We start from the raw sequence: 15,222 nt of genomic DNA on the forward strand, positions 1-15,222 counted from the left end.
GTTCAATATAATTGAGCAAACTGTAATATTTCCCAGACTTCGGTTTTCCAAAATTAATCGCAATATTACTTAATGGTAAGATGGGCTTTTGGGCCATCATATAAAGTATGAATCAATTATTCTCCCACGTGGCTCTGGCCCATGTATTTCTGAAATAGGCAAAGTTCTAAAGCAGTGGTCCCCAACCTTTTTTGTGCCAGGGACCAGTTTCACGCAGAAACACTTTTTCAAGGACCCGGGGGAGTCCGAGTTTGGTGGTTTGCTTGCAGATGTTTCATTATCTGACTAGGTAACATCTGATGTTGTTACCTAGTCGGGTAATAAAACGTCTGCCAGCAATCCACCAAGTTCAGGGAGCGCCAATGCCTCCTCATTGCAACCCTGAGCGACAGATAGTCCCTGCAGGATGGCTGAGAAGCCCCGCCTCTTGGCCCTGCCTTCCTCAGCCCCATCCCTCAGGTGTCTCCCTCCCTCCCTTAGCCTGATCCCTCAGGTGTCTGCCTCGTTCCTCTCAGTCGCTCTCTCGCTCCTCCACCAGCCCAGGAAGAAACTGCTTCAAAGAACCCTGCAGGGTGGCTTTTCCTGTCGGCGCAGCTCTTCCGAAGCGCCCGTTCACCCCCACCCCGCCGCCCACGGTTCAATCCAGTGCTCCGTTCTGCCTGCCTGCCTTCGTTTCTGGTGGTTTTGGAGCGCAGCTCCTCCGAAGCGCCCGTTCCCCCCCGCCCCGCCCCGCCGCCCGCGGTTCAATCCAGTGCTCTGTTCTGCCTGCCTGCCTGCCTTCGTTTGTTTCGGAGTAGCTTCGGCTGAGTAAAAGAGGCGAATAGTTATTATTCTCAGCTGAAGCTGCTCCGAAACAAACGAAGGCAGGCAGGCAGGCAGAACGGAGAACTGGATTGAACCTGGATTGATTGGCGGCGGGGTGGGGGTGAACGGGCGCTTCGGGGGAGCTGCACCGACAGGAAAAGCCACCCTGCCGGCTTTGAAGCAGTTTCTTCCTGGGCTGGTGGAGGAGCGAGAGAGCGACTGAGAGAGGAACGAGGTGGGAGGAAACCGAAGCCACTGAGCCAGAGAGCAGGACAGGCTTTGGTTGCTTCCTCCCTCCCCTTCTTTCATTTGTGTCCTTGATCCCTGATCCCAGCAGCATTCACCGAAGGCGAAGAAAGCCACCATTTTTATTTTATTTTTATTTTCTTTGCGGCCCGGTGCAAAGTGATCCACGGACCGGTACCGGTCCACGGACCGGTGGTTGGGGACCCCTGTTCTAAAGCATCCAAGTTGCTAAAAAGAGAATGCATTTTTATTATATTTAAGGCTGCTGAAATCACTTTATTGAATAATTTACTTTTGTCCCTTGGATTTAACATAAGCTGCTTTATGGAACAGCCTACAAAGCATAGGTGAATACAGTATTTTTATGATGCTGGTTAAAACCCAAATACTAGGCAGATCTTACAGGAAGTAGCCAACAACTTTCAGGGCCATGTTTTATATTTTTGCCAACATAACTTTTAACTTTTGTGATTTTCTCAGTGCAACTAAAGACACTAAGATGGTTTAAAAAAAGAAAGAACAGAAACAAAGTAAATAAGCAGGCCTCCATTTCTTCAGTAGTGATGGTCAACTTATAACAGTTCGTTTAGTGAGTGTTTGAAGTTACTTATGACCATTTTTCACACTTACGACTGTTGCTGCATCCCCATGGTCACGCGATTTCTATTTGGATGTTTGACAATTGGTTCATATTTATGACAAATGCAGTATCTCAGGATCACGTGATTCCCTTTTGCAACCTTGTGATAAGTAAAGTCATCGGAAAAGCTTGATACACTTAACAGCAGTGTTACTAATTCAACAATTACAGTGATTCACTTAACGCATGTGGCAAGAAAAGCCGTGAAATGGGGCAAAACTCACTTAACAAACTTCTCACTTAACAACCTAAATGTTGGGTTCAGTTCTCAAGAACTACCTGTTGTTAGGATTTTATTAAGCAGATAAAGGCCCTTAGCAAAGTCAGATTATATTATCGTTAGACATTTAGACAAGTGATAAATTATTATTAGGATTTACAGAGGAGTTAATTAAATGATGTATAAGGTAAAGGGGTAGTACACTCAAATTAGTAATTACAGGGGAAACTTTGTAATATTTGAATTAGGAATGGAATTTTTGGAATAATGAAATAAGAACATGCAATGAAATTGCAAATGTGACAGATAAAAGTATAAAGTATAATGAATATGAAGATATGACAATTATTTAAAGTAAAAAGAAATAAGAAACGAATAGAAAATATAAAAAATAAGTTTGAGAAAAGTATTTGAGAAAATTTGTAGAAAATATGTAATGATATGATATGAAATCAAATGTGAAAGATGAATATGTAATCAAGGTCATGTTTGTATGGAAATGTGAAAACCTGGAATCATGCTGTTCACTAAAAAAGATGTTTTTGAAATGTGAAAAAATAAAAAACTTTTTACAAAAAGAAAAGACATTTAGACAATCAAGGTTACAAAGTCAAATTAGTAGAGAGGAGAAAATGGCAAATCAGGCCAGTTGATTTTTGACATAATTGACATTTCACTCCCAACCCAAAGGTACTTTTTCAAAAGGCAACTGGGCTGTGTGTTTCCTTTTGCACCTTTGGGATAACGACGACCTGGATGATTGAGAATTTCCATAGATATTTCTGTCCTAAGAAAGTCTAGCTTCCAGAGTAACTCACATACCTATCTCTCTTTAAGGATAGGATTGGCTGCTCAACGACTCCAAGCTAGGCCCTCACTTGATTCCTCCCTCCAGCCTGCCTGGCAGTTTCGCACATCAGCTTTAGGAAAGGTTGTTCTATTAGCTACAGTAGGAGAGTAAGAACAACATCGTTTACTAGCTAAACAATCAAATAACACTAGTTCTTCTTAAGATGGTGCTCGCCACATATGCTGCTTTCGATCTCTTTTAATTCAAAGGTGTGATGGCTGGGAAACACAATAGTTCTAGTCATCCACCTCTGGAGAGCAAGCACTTTCAGGTAAGTTAGTTATGGCTCTTTTTACCTTATATTCTCCAGTTACTACACCTTACAAACCAAAATCACCAGTAGCTTTAAAACAGGAAAGGGAGAATGGTAGATCCACTGGTAAATCTTCAAAGGTCTAGTAGGGTTTTTTTTTTTTTTAAAAAAAATTGTTTAATAGCAGCAGCAGCCAAAATGTTTTGTTTTCCATTTTAAAAGAAATGGGAAGAACAAAGACAAGGACAGGACAAAAAGGAGCAAGTTTTTGCGCGACTAGCGTTTGACCTCTGAATCAGTGCTAAAATGGAATCTTTGGGTTAAGAATAAAGCAAGGGTGCCTCCAAATAATAATACTTCCTACAAACTACTCTGCTGCATCTTGCTTCTCAGAATTCTAATGAAAAAAGGGCAAATGTCAAGGAGTTTAGGAGGAAGTCTTCTAGAATATCCCCATTTCTTTCCTTTTTTTGATATCTCTCTGGACTTGGCAGAGAGAACAAGCGGGCAAACACCCCACAATGAAGGTATCCCCATAGATGGATCCCTGTTGAAAAGAAAAGAAACCAAATTAATCTGTAACCTTTCCAATAAAATCATGATGTAGATATATGGAATCATGAAAAGCTAACTCTGTGTTGGATGGCAAAATACAGGCAGTCCTTGACTTACAACAGTTTGTTTAGTGACCGTTCAAAGTTACAAAGCGCACGCTAAGGGGGCACCCAGGGGCTACCACCCTGTTTTTCATGATCCCACAGATGACAATCCCTAATAGATGGGACTTGTGACACATTCTGCCTCTCATCCTTATGAGCCAAGTAGAGGTGATAGTTATGTTTGGTGTGAAAAAAATATCATTTTATTTTCATTTTTATAAGCCTGAAAGATTGTGGTCTGCTGCAGATAACAAATGGAAGAATTATCTGTTCACTTCCCAGGTCAGGTTTTTTCCCTCTCACAAATTTCTGGATTGTTTATGCACTGCCTTTCTGAGGACAGCTTGCCACATCCAACTTGCCCCAGCCAACTTACTGTGGCCAACTCACTGCGGGAAAACTTGCCATGTGACAAAAATTACACTAATGCAAAAATGATGGAAAAGAATCGGTGGTGGTATTCTACCGGTTCGGCCCGGTTCTCCCGACCTGGTAGCGCCGATGAGCAGCAGAGACTGAATCTGCTCTCTTCACCGCTCTGCTGTTTGGCCCACCTGGGCTCCCATAGTCACCTTTAACCTCTGCTTTTGAAGTGCACCTGCTTTGCGCGGCACAGCAGAGTGCCGCGCAGCAGCTGCTGAAGCGTCAGGGAGAGTGCAGGGCTCGCAGGAGGTGAGTTGGAATGCCTCTGCGCCTGCGCAAATGCCTCTGCGCCTGTGCGCGTTTGGCACACGCGTGTAAGCAAAGTGTGTGCACATGCGCAAAGCATGCCCACCATGCCACGCCCACTGAACCAGTGGTAAAAATCTTTGAATCCCAGCACTGAAAAGAATCAATGAAGAAAAGATGACAAAGGAGGGACAAAATGAAATGTGAATGACAAAAATTAAAATTATTTTTAAAATTATTTTAAATAATTAGATTGAATTGTTGAATTTTCCCTTGGTAAGTTGGTCATGACAAGTTATCCTGCAGCAAGTGGGTTGTGGCAAGTTGCCCCAGCCCGTTTCTGAGCTGGTATTTCTGTCTTAAGTTCTTCTTAAGAGTCTAGTTTGTGTGTTTGTTTGTTTTTAACTAGAGTTTATAAACCTGAAGTTTGTCTAGTTTGGGGCAAGGTAATCTACTTACAGGGATATTGTATTTTGTCCTGTAGACAGCTCGCATGGCCACACTTGCACCACAGCAACAACATTCATTCATAGCTGTAGCAACCTGGCATGACAAACAATGGAAGCAGAACATTCCACAGAGACCTATAGAGAGGAAGAAAAAGCCCTTGTAGAAAGATTTTGGCACAGTGTTGAATGGCATAAGATTTATGGCCCAGAAAGTGCAAATTATACAATTACTGCAACATCAAAACTGCAAGTGAAAATGCTAGTTAAAACATCAGCTAGGAGAAGGGAGTGCTGAAAAATTTACAAACCACATTAAATTAAAAGCACAGCCCATTGCATTTTTCACTATAGTGATGTTCCCAACTGTTATGAAAAAGAATCAAGGAAATTACTGTCGGAGAGAAACTGTCTGAGTCAGGGAGAGGAGTCAAACAGGGAACTAGTCTGAAATCCGTACATGAGTGAAGTCTGATCTTCCTTGAATGCTGTTTAACCTTATCTAGTTTGACCCAGGTGGGGACTGCCAATCTGAGAAGATTCCTATGTTATAGGCTTGAGTAATAAAATAGCTAATTGAATTCTTTGCATATGGGTTGATTGTGCCTGACAATTACCAATGGAAGAGAATATTTATAACTCCCATTTGAGCTGTTGTGTCCTTGATGTTCTCTGAACTTGGTTGTTTTTGCAGATATTTCATTCCCCAAGTAAGTAACATCTTTAGTACTAGTAGTGATGCTGACCTAGCACTGGTGATATTCCCTACCTGGGTAATGAAACATGTGCAAGAAAACAACACACTCCGAAAAGTTCATGAAAATTAAGATTCTTTACCCAAATAATTAAAGGTTTAGTACTAGCATGGCTGCTGTCCTGGCACTGATGATATTCCCTACCTGGGTAATGAAATATGTGCAAGAAAACAACCAAGCTCCAAAAACAGCAAGTTTATGAAAATTAAAAATCAAAATCTCTGGAGAACATCATATTCTTTTCTTTAAAAAAACCTTTTAGCATAATTCTTCAGTTGTGTAGCATCAGGCGCAAGAAACCAGGCACCGGAATAGAGTTTACCTCATGCTTTATACAAGAATCAGATCTACTAATGGTCAAGGCAGTTTGGAGCTAATTAAGAGTCAACAGAAATCATTGGGGGGAGGCTGATTTAGATCTCCTTTGGGAGCATAGTGACTCCAAACTGATGGTGTGTTTAACCCTACCCTCGGGCTCAGCCTGCTCGTCTCCTTCATGTAGAACTTTAAAAAGTTCCATGCACAACTTTTAATAGCATAGAAGCCGTGTCTCCTTTTATATCCTGCCATCCTAATTCCAATCCAATAGGCTGTTCAATAATTAAACATCTATTGCTCAAATTATAAGGTACAATTGATTTCTGCAACCTATCCAGTCTGGGAGGATATTCAGCCCAATCTTCCCAAGAAGGTTTTGAGAACCCCACTTTCAGTTACTGGCTGGGTCACTTACAGACTCCACAATCGCTAAAGCAGTCACATACGTCCGTTTGCCAATTGTTTGTCTTGGGCTGGGTCGCCACCACCTGTGGCTGAGTGACAACCTTTGGTTGAACATCCATTGTGGGCAATATTCTAAGAAAAAGAAAGAAGACAGTCAAAAAGAGAAGAGATCAATGAAGAGACATGGTAGAAGGTGATCTCAGTCCCAACTCCACAGAATGGGATCTGTTTGTTAGATTCGATTCTGGATGAAGTCTTTCTGATACACAAATTAGTATTGCGAGAATCTGAAACTCTCAACCTGGGACAAAGTCATACTGAATGTCCAATTGTCCTCTGTCATTTTGAAAGAGTGGCTCCCGCTGCACTCAGCCAACTGCTTCTTCCTCCCTTGGTTCTCGTCCCTGAAATTTGTGATCTGGAAACTGGGTGACTGCTGGCAGGCCATTGGCTTACCTCAATTTCTGAAAGCTAATTAAGTTGACCAATGGTCAACACTTTCCATCCATTGCTTCTTGTCTTTCTTTCTGGTACTGTATCAGCTGTATTGCAAGCAGGAGGGATTCTTCACGGCCATAGAAAAACTGTGTTTTCTTTTTGTTTCTTCTCTATAAATTGTAGTAGACAGTACAGATATTCAATAAATAAAAATAAGCAAGCATTTCAAAATTTAGACATTGGGAAACTCTAAGGGTGAGAATTAGAAATGAAATGCTTAATTTCTCCTTATTATTCCTTATTGTTCCTCTGTAAACATGTGTTACTTTAGAATCTGTTTTTCCAATTTTTTTTTTTAAAAAAGAGGTTTCACATTCTGTAATATAATACAAATTTCACAAGAGGGTCTTTTAACAAGCAGATTGGATACAGGGTGATAAAAACTTGGAAAATTGTATTAGTTTAGAATAAATACAAAAGCAAAGGCAGAAGGATTTCAAGCAAAACAAGATTTCTTCTTCTTCTTCTTCTTCTTCTTCTTCTTCTTCTTCTTCTTCCTCTTCCTCTTCCTCTTCCTCCTCCTCCTCCTCCTCCTCCTCCTCCTCCTCCTCCTCCTCCTCTTCTTCTTCTTCTTCCAATTATATTATTATTATTATTATTATTATTATTATTATTATTATTATTATTATTATTATTATTATTATTATTATTATTATTATTATTAAACTTATATTTTATAATATAGCATATAAAGAGAATACAAAAATAAATAGTAGGGAAATTCGGGAAGGGAAAAGGGAAATAGTGGGAGAAAGCAAGGGGAAAAAGAAAAAAAAAAGGCATTGACTTCCAACTCCCTTTGGTGCAGTAGAATAAGGCATTAACAGATAACCTCAACTTTTTACTGCTACATAATAGTATAAATTAGTCATTTCTATAACAACAAATCTATCTAATTGGTAAAACCGAAAATCAAAGTTTCATTGTTTTCTACCTCAAGCACAAAGTCCAGAAGTGATTTCCAAGTAGTAATAAAAGTATTTGCATTTTTTTCTTTGAACAAAGCAGTCAAGTTAGCCATCTCTGCTAACTCCATCAGTTTTTGCAGCCATTCATCCATTGTGGGGATTGAGGTGACCTTCCATTTCTGTGGGTAAAGTAATCTTACTGCCATCAACATATATAACATCAAATTTCCAAAAACATTTTCCAAGTCTTTTTCCATTAAACTCAAAAGAAACATCTCTGGTTTTCTTTCTATATTCACTTTAAGAATATTCTGTATTAGGACATGAATCCTACTCCAATATTTCTTTGCTTTATCACACAAAGCAACATATCAAGCCTTCTTCTTCTTCTTCTTCTTCTTCTTCTTCTTCTTCTTCTTCTTCTTCTTCTTCTTCTTCTTCTTCTTCTTCTTCTTCTTCTTCTTCTTCTTCTTCCTCCTCCTCCTCCTCCTCCTCCTCCTCCTCCTCCTCCTCCTCCTCCTCCTCCTCCTCCTCCTCCTCCTCCTCCTCCTCCTCCTCCTCCTGCTTCTCTTTGCTGAGCTGTAATAAACTCTGCCCATTGGCTGCCTCCTGGTTTTGTGGTTTAAAACCAAAAGGGGATTACCCTACTAGACAATTGGCCAGATATTGCTTTAAATGAGGAAGTAATTTTTGTTTCAGTCAAGTGAAAAACAAACAAACTTAAGAAAACAAAAAACAAAAGAGATGGTGGGAGGAGGAACAAAACTTGGATTAGATGAAATCATGAAATGTTATGATTGGAATGCTTAGAAATCATCTTTAAATAAATTCTTCCTTGCTCCATCTTTAGAAACAATTCTGATATTTCTGCCTTTTTTCTGTTTCAGATTCTAGAGGTCAAATAGCAGATCCCTCACTATTTCTGACCCTCCAACACCACTGACCATTTTATTTTATTTGTATCCTGCCTTTGTTATTATTTTTACAAATAATTCAAGGCGGCAAGCATATCAAACACAATTTCCTTCTCCTATTTTCCCCACAATAACAACCCTGTAAATTGGATTGGGCTGAGAGAGAGACTGGCCCAAGTCACCCAATGTTGTGGTTCGCCAGCAGCCTGTGCAGACGGCAGCAGAATCGGACAGTGTGGAAGAACAGGGACCAGCCTGGGAGTCTGGGAAGGACTCCCAGATGAGGGTCCTGCATCTGATGCGGAGATGGGGCCAGGACCATCTGGGAGTTATGTGCTGACTCCGGACCTCCAGAATCTGGCAGCAGCGAGGCAGAGGAACAAGGGGAGCCTGTTCCCAATGTGCCTGCACAGAGCTGCCAGAAGACAAGAGCAGCTAAGACAAAAGGGGCAACTCGGGAGTAAGGCTTGGAGGTGATTGGCCGTCCCATAAGGTATAAAGGAAAGCAAGGTCGTTTGCTCTGTTCGGATTAAACCTTGAAGCTCTGTGTGGACTTTGTACTTCATTTTGGCTTGTTACAGTTAATTTGGCACTTTACTTGTTGGCAGCAATTCAAAGGAGATAAAGGTGGGTGCTTATCTCGAGAGTTGTTTGGACTAAGCGTGTGCTTAATTACGGTCTCAGGAAGCCTTGGTCAGAACACCCAGCTGGCTTTCACGGCTCAGGACAAACTTGTACCCGCAGTCTCCTGTTTATCTCCGATCTTATTATTTGCTAGAGCAGGGATGTCAAACTCAAGGCCTGTGGGCTAGATCTGGCCCATCGGGTGCTTAGATCTGGCACACGGGGCTACCCTGGAAACAGTGAAAAATTGGCCCATAGTCCCTCTGCCAACGAAAATGGAGCTCCATTTTCGCTGGCAGAGGTCTGCAGGAGACCATTGCAGCCAAAAATGGAGCTCGGGAGCCTGTTTTCGCTGAGAGTGCTCAGGCCCCCGCAGGCGCCCCCAACATGAGTGATGTTGAGCTGGCCACACCCACCCCGGCCTCCTGAGGTCAAACACAACCCTGATGCGGCCTTCAATGAAATCGAGCTTGACACCCCTGGACTAGAGGGTTCTCATCCAGTTTCCTAACCCGAAATAGTTTTTAACTTCCAAATAAAGACAAAATCAACCAGGCATCAGCTAACCATCTACAACAGGGTTGGGGAACGATGGCTCTTTTATGACTGGTAGATTTCAATTCCAATTGCCTAGTTGAAAGTCCAGTTGTCTCTAGAAATTAAAGATAAGGGTGAGACAGAGTAGTATGAAGTCTGAAGTAAAATGTATCAATGGCTGGAGTCAAGGAGAAAGAAAGAAAGGGTTGACGCTTTATATGAATGAAAGTTCAAGTTTTGTAAACCAAAGAGAATGGAATATAATGGACAAATATGAGATGATACGAATGCGCGAGTATAAAAGATGGTTGAAAATATGTACATAATTGTAGATAATTGTAGATAAATGTAAATAGAAATAATATGCAGCTAGCACTATACTAATAACATAAGGGAAAAAGGAAATTAACTTATGTGTATCTCTATACCATAGTTTGTATGGCCAAAATGATGACCAAGAAAGTTGCACTGTGTTCAATTGGTTTATTCAATAAAATTTATTTTTAAAAAAAATAAAGTCCAGTTGCCTCTTGAAAAAGCATATTTGGGACAACCATGGTCTGGATGATTGAGAATCTCCATAGACAAAGATCTCCAGTACTGGCCCAGGATGGAAATCGTAAATACCCCCACTGCAAATCCTGCCAGGTAAATTAAAGAGTCAGATAGAAGAAACTGAGGGTGCATGTGTTAAAATTATACTTCCTTGTGAAAAAAACAAACCTGCATGATGTTTTGCAAATTGCACACCCGTGCCGTGTTTATGACTTTGACTCTGCATTCAGATGAACTCTATTAAAAAGGCTATCTTGCCCATTAAAATGGCTTGGCTTTGTAATTCCCCCAAATCTAAGACAGTTTAGAAATAAGTGCTACTCTGTGATAATCAGAGGGAGCAATGATAAAGGATAGTAAAGTAAGACTAGACCTGGAGAATCGGTATTCACTCAATCTGTCTGAGTTCTATAGCTACAAATTCTAAAGTTTTTATAAATTTCCCTGCTATGAAGACCTATTTTCAAGCCTTCTGAAAAAAATAGTCTACAAAGCAGATGTGCTCTAAAGTTAATGAGTTTTAAAGCAAGTCATATTAAGATTTATTCCAAAATGATTAGTACATATTAAAAATACAATATTGAATTACTTCAGGAAACCATCCTTATCATTTTAATGTGGGCCATTATTATGTGCCAGATTGTTCCCCTGAATTCTGTCCTCTAATTCTCAGCATCTTCTGCATTTTGCATCAGTCCATCTTTGGCAACTAAATCAAATTAGGGGGGAAAAAATCAGATAAATTAATTCTGTTTCTGACCTGTGGTAATGCTTTTGAGGAGTTAGGAGTCTTCTTCTGCTAGGAACCCTTTCTTGTCACCATCTTCTGTTTTTGAAAAGTGAAAAATAACGATCACATTACCTTCCTGTTTGTTTTCAAGGGAGCTCCCAATTTTTCAAGGCTTCCTATTTAGATCCTATTAGCTTGTAATATTACGGAGAGGTACATTAGGTGACACCGTTGCCACTTAACCAAGCACTTAGAAACAGCTGTGGAGTGTTCTTCTCAAATCAAATGATAATTACAGAGGTATTTCAGCATAGCATCTGGAAACCCGTGCCGTTTCCCAGCAAAGTAATTAGATGTTTATGTTAAAGAAAAGTACCTGGAGGTCAAAAATACTGAAGTGGATTTCTGCTGATTGAAGACAGGCTTTTACAAAAAAAATAAAAATCTTCCTAGCATTTTCCCACAAGCACAGGGTTAGATTTTTTTTTGTCTTTTCCAGATCAGCCTAGTGTCAATCCATTGATTGTGAATTGACTGACCAGCTTGTCACCTGAACTTGAGATTATGGGATGGGAGAGAGTGCATGGCGTGGCCCAAAGCCACCCAGCTGGATTTCATGGCTTAGGTGGAACTAGAATTCTCTATGTCCTGGTGATTGGCTCAGGTCTAGGATGACTCGGTGTGGCCAACTTGTCATGGCCAACTCTCTGAGGCCAATTCACTGCAGGATAAGAGTTCCGCTAATATCAAATAAATGGTGGAATAGAATCATCAAGGAAAGGATGCAAAAAGAGAGACAAAATGAAATATGAATGTCAAAAAATAAAATATGCTTTTAAATTATTTTAAATACTTAAATTGAATTGTTGAATTGTCCTGTTATCGTAAGGTGGGATGGCCATGGCAAGTTGTCCTGCAGCGAGTTGGCCAAAGCGAGTTGTCCTGCAGCGAGTTGGCCAAAGCGAGTTGTCCTGCAGCGAGTTGGCCAAAGCGAGTTGTCCTGCAGCGAGTTGGCCAAAGCGAGTTGTCCTGCAGCGAGTTAGCCAAGCGAGTTGTCCTGCAGCGAGTTGGCCAAAGCGAGTTGTCCTGCAGCGAGTTGGCCAAAGCGAGTTGTCCTTTATTTTATTATTTTTATTAATAATAGGGACTTTTCTAAGCTCTGAATTAATTTCAGCTAGATTAGCCATGAGTTTGCCTGCAAGAAGTAACATTTTCTGTCAGCAAGAACCAGAGTGAATGACCATCTGTAGACTGGTTACAAATGCAGTCGAGGCCATTATTGGAATTAAGGAAGATGACATGATATTTAGTTCAAGCAGTGATTAGGGACAAGGATCCGGAAATGAACAAAGTTTATTAGCATAGTAAAAACACACACCAAGGGATAGTCAACTTCAAATTGACTACTAAGACTGCATTACTATTCTTCTCATCCTTACTAGTACCTATCTCTTCCCACTTATGTCTATATACATTTGCTGTATCGTTACAACTTATATTGTTTTTATTTTCCTAGTATGATTGCTTATTAGTATTGATTGCTTATTAGTATCCTATGACTATCACTAAGTGTTTTTATCTTATGATTCTTGATGAATATATTTTATTTTTTGTTTGTGTACACTGAGAGCATATGCACCAAGACAAATTCCTTGTGTGTCCAATCACAGTTGGCCAATAAAGAATTCTATTCTGTTCTGTTCTGTTCTGTTCTGTTCTGTTCTGCTCTATTCTATTCTCTGGCAAGGAAATAGGAATAAAAAGTCAATAGAGTATTATGGGATAGCTTTGCTTTGTGAGCATGGGTGTCTGTCATATAACTGTGTAATCAACCAGCAATTCTCGTATTTTTGTTTCCTGTGGTAAATGTACACAAATAACTCAGATTGATTTTCAGCATGTCGTTTAGGTATGAAATCCAGAGGTGTTCTCTTCTGCTTCTATACAGAAATTAAAAAAGAAAAGTTTTGTCTTTCTTTGATCTTGTGCAGAAATTGGCTTCTTCACACCAGGTTCTCGTATCTAACTAGCCTTCTGGCCTACAAAAGGTGTATTATATATATTGTATATTATATATACAAAAAGAGCCTCTGTGGCGCAGTGGTTAGAGTGCAGTATTGCAAGCTACTTCTGCAGCCAGTTGCCTACAATTTGGCAGTTCAAATCCCACCAGGCTCAAGGTTGACTCAGCGTTGGATAAAATGAGGACCCAAATTGTTGGGGGGCAATATGCTGACTCTGTAAACTGCTTAGAGAGTTCTGTAAAGCATTATAAAGCCGTATATAAGTCTAAGTGTTATTGCTATTATTCCAATGCTACATTTTAGGGAGATGGAATCCTGTACTTTGTGAGGAAGTATTGAAATCTTTCCAGATTTTCTAAAGCTGGTAAACGGCCTAATTTAATATTCAGAACACAAAGCAAGATAGAATTATTTTCCATGTGCAACAAGACATTCTCAGGATTCTTAATAGAGTATTTGTGTGAGCCTTGCGGGGCAGTCCAGACAAGAATCAAATACAGGAGTATCAGTTCTCTCTTTATTGTAAGGTTGCATTAACAGAATCTTCCCAGTCTGCAAGTACATCTTTCCCTCCTCCTACCTTTAGAGTCAAAGGGAAAAAAATGAATGAAACTAATTTTGAGATGTTTGCCATGCCCCATTTTGTCTGTGGGCTCAGCTGCCTCTTATCTGACCTTTGCCTGGTCTTCCTCCTGTCTCCTAAGGTCATTTGATAATTGGATTGATATTTACAAGATCCTTTTCTTGTTTACACACCACCAGGTGCTTTGGGTTTTTTTCCCCTCTCCTCTCCTCTCCTCTCCTCTCCTCTTCCCTTCTCTGTTTTCCTTTCTTTTTGTCCATGGTGATTCTCAGTCACCCAGGTCATGGTTGTCTTAAAGGTGATTTTTCAAAAGGCAACTGGACTTTGTTTTTCCATGAAAGCTTTCCTTTCCTTTTTCTTTTCTCTTCTTTTTTTTTCTTTTCTTGGTGCCCAGTGACATCATTTTACCCTTGTGTATTTACTCTGAGATCACATCCATATCCTTTTTAGTTTGAACCACCCTAAATAGTTTGGTATTACCAGTTGGCTTGATTAACTTGCTAAGTCCTAGGAAATGTCATCCCAGAACAATTTTTTTGGACAACCTTACCCTTATTTCTCCTCCAGCACTGCTAACTTTGCTCTAGAGTCTTGATTTTAGGCTTTATTGAAAACCTTTTGAACATCTCAAAAGGCTGTATCTAAAGGCAGCCATTTGACAGCATCCTGGAAAAAAAGCAAAAAGCATTATGAGATGGAACTTCTTTTCTTCAGGTACTTTTTCTGGAGTAATTGTCCTGAAGGTGTTCTTTCCTGCAGTTTCTTGGATTTTCTGAATCCCATTTTAAAACTGGGTTTCTTTTGCCTATATTCCAGCCCCTGGGACTGTTCAGTCCTCACTACATGTTACCCTGTGTGTAACTCAATATGCAGCTAAATCTTTGTATATTTCAATAAACCAGACGATAAACGTAGATCTTGATATTTTATTAAAGAACAGGATGAGGTAAAACAGCAATGCCATATATGGGATATAGATTTTGTCCTCAGAAGAACATGTGTCACAGACTAATCTGGAATCTTCTAGATACTTCTGTTACCTCACAATGCTACAAAATGGAGTCTGGCTTCTCAGGACGCATCTTTTTTCCAGAATGATGGGAGAATGGGTGCTCAAACACCACCGAAACCAACTTTCCAAACAATGAAAAATGTGTGTTTGCCCACCAGATGGAGCTCAATACATTTTAAAGAACAACAGCAATAAGAATACACAAACTCTATGCTGGGGGCATGACAGGGACAGAGAGTATATTACAAATGTATTTTGAGAAAAATATACATATATATATTTTCAGATTTTTTCTTACAAGAATTTGCAGAAGCTTATGAATTATTTGCTTTCTATTTGTCTTCACTTTGAGAATTGTGTTCTTTTTGTAATCCTTGTTATTCATTTGGACCAGTGTTTCAGTTTTGGAAGCATCTATTGTTAATATATTCATTATTGCTAACTATGATGGACATCCTCCTTTATTTGGAGGAACCTTTCTGAGCTGTGGTATCTATTCCAGTAATGGTTATATTACATTTAAGTAAGCCCTAACAATTCTAGAGATATTTATCTCTCTCAGTTCCAACTTC

The 15,222-nt window shown here is 39.9% G+C and overlaps 1 protein-coding gene across 1 annotated transcript; it reads right to left on the minus strand.

The window, feature by feature from the left end:
- Positions 1 to 2,645: 2,645 nt before the first annotated feature.
- LOC148130659 (placenta-specific gene 8 protein-like) lies at positions 2,646 to 11,245 on the minus strand. Its single transcript, XM_087962811.1, has 4 exons — positions 11,062 to 11,245; positions 6,276 to 6,397; positions 4,801 to 4,925; positions 2,646 to 3,560 (listed from the first exon to the last, which is right to left on the minus strand). The coding sequence occupies exons 2-4, from the start codon at positions 6,382 to 6,384 to the stop codon at positions 3,456 to 3,458; spliced, it is 339 nt and encodes a 112-aa protein (XP_087818937.1). The 5' UTR covers positions 6,385 to 6,397; positions 11,062 to 11,245; the 3' UTR covers positions 2,646 to 3,455.
- Positions 11,246 to 15,222: the final 3,977 nt, after the last annotated feature.

Source organism: Notechis scutatus, chromosome 4 (genome assembly GCF_049901735.1).
Source record: "Notechis scutatus isolate UNSWTSFEM ecotype Mainland chromosome 4, rNotScu1.2, whole genome shotgun sequence".
In the NCBI taxonomy this organism is placed as follows: Eukaryota; Metazoa; Chordata; class Lepidosauria; order Squamata; family Elapidae; genus Notechis; species Notechis scutatus.

Bases quoted from the DNA above. Each gene is read 5' to 3' on its own strand.
- LOC148130659 (XM_087962811.1), bottom strand. From the start codon at position 6,384: ATGGATGTTCAACCAAAGGTTGTCACTCAGCCACAGGTGGTGGCGACC. The intron at 4,926-6,275 runs GTAAGTGACCCA...TCCTCTCTATAG, and splicing joins CTTTAGCGATTGTGGAGTCT to GTCTCTGTGGAATGTTCTGC. The intron at 3,561-4,800 runs GTAAGTAGATTA...TCTTTTCAACAG, and splicing joins GGACAAAATACAATATCCCT to GGATCCATCTATGGGGATAC.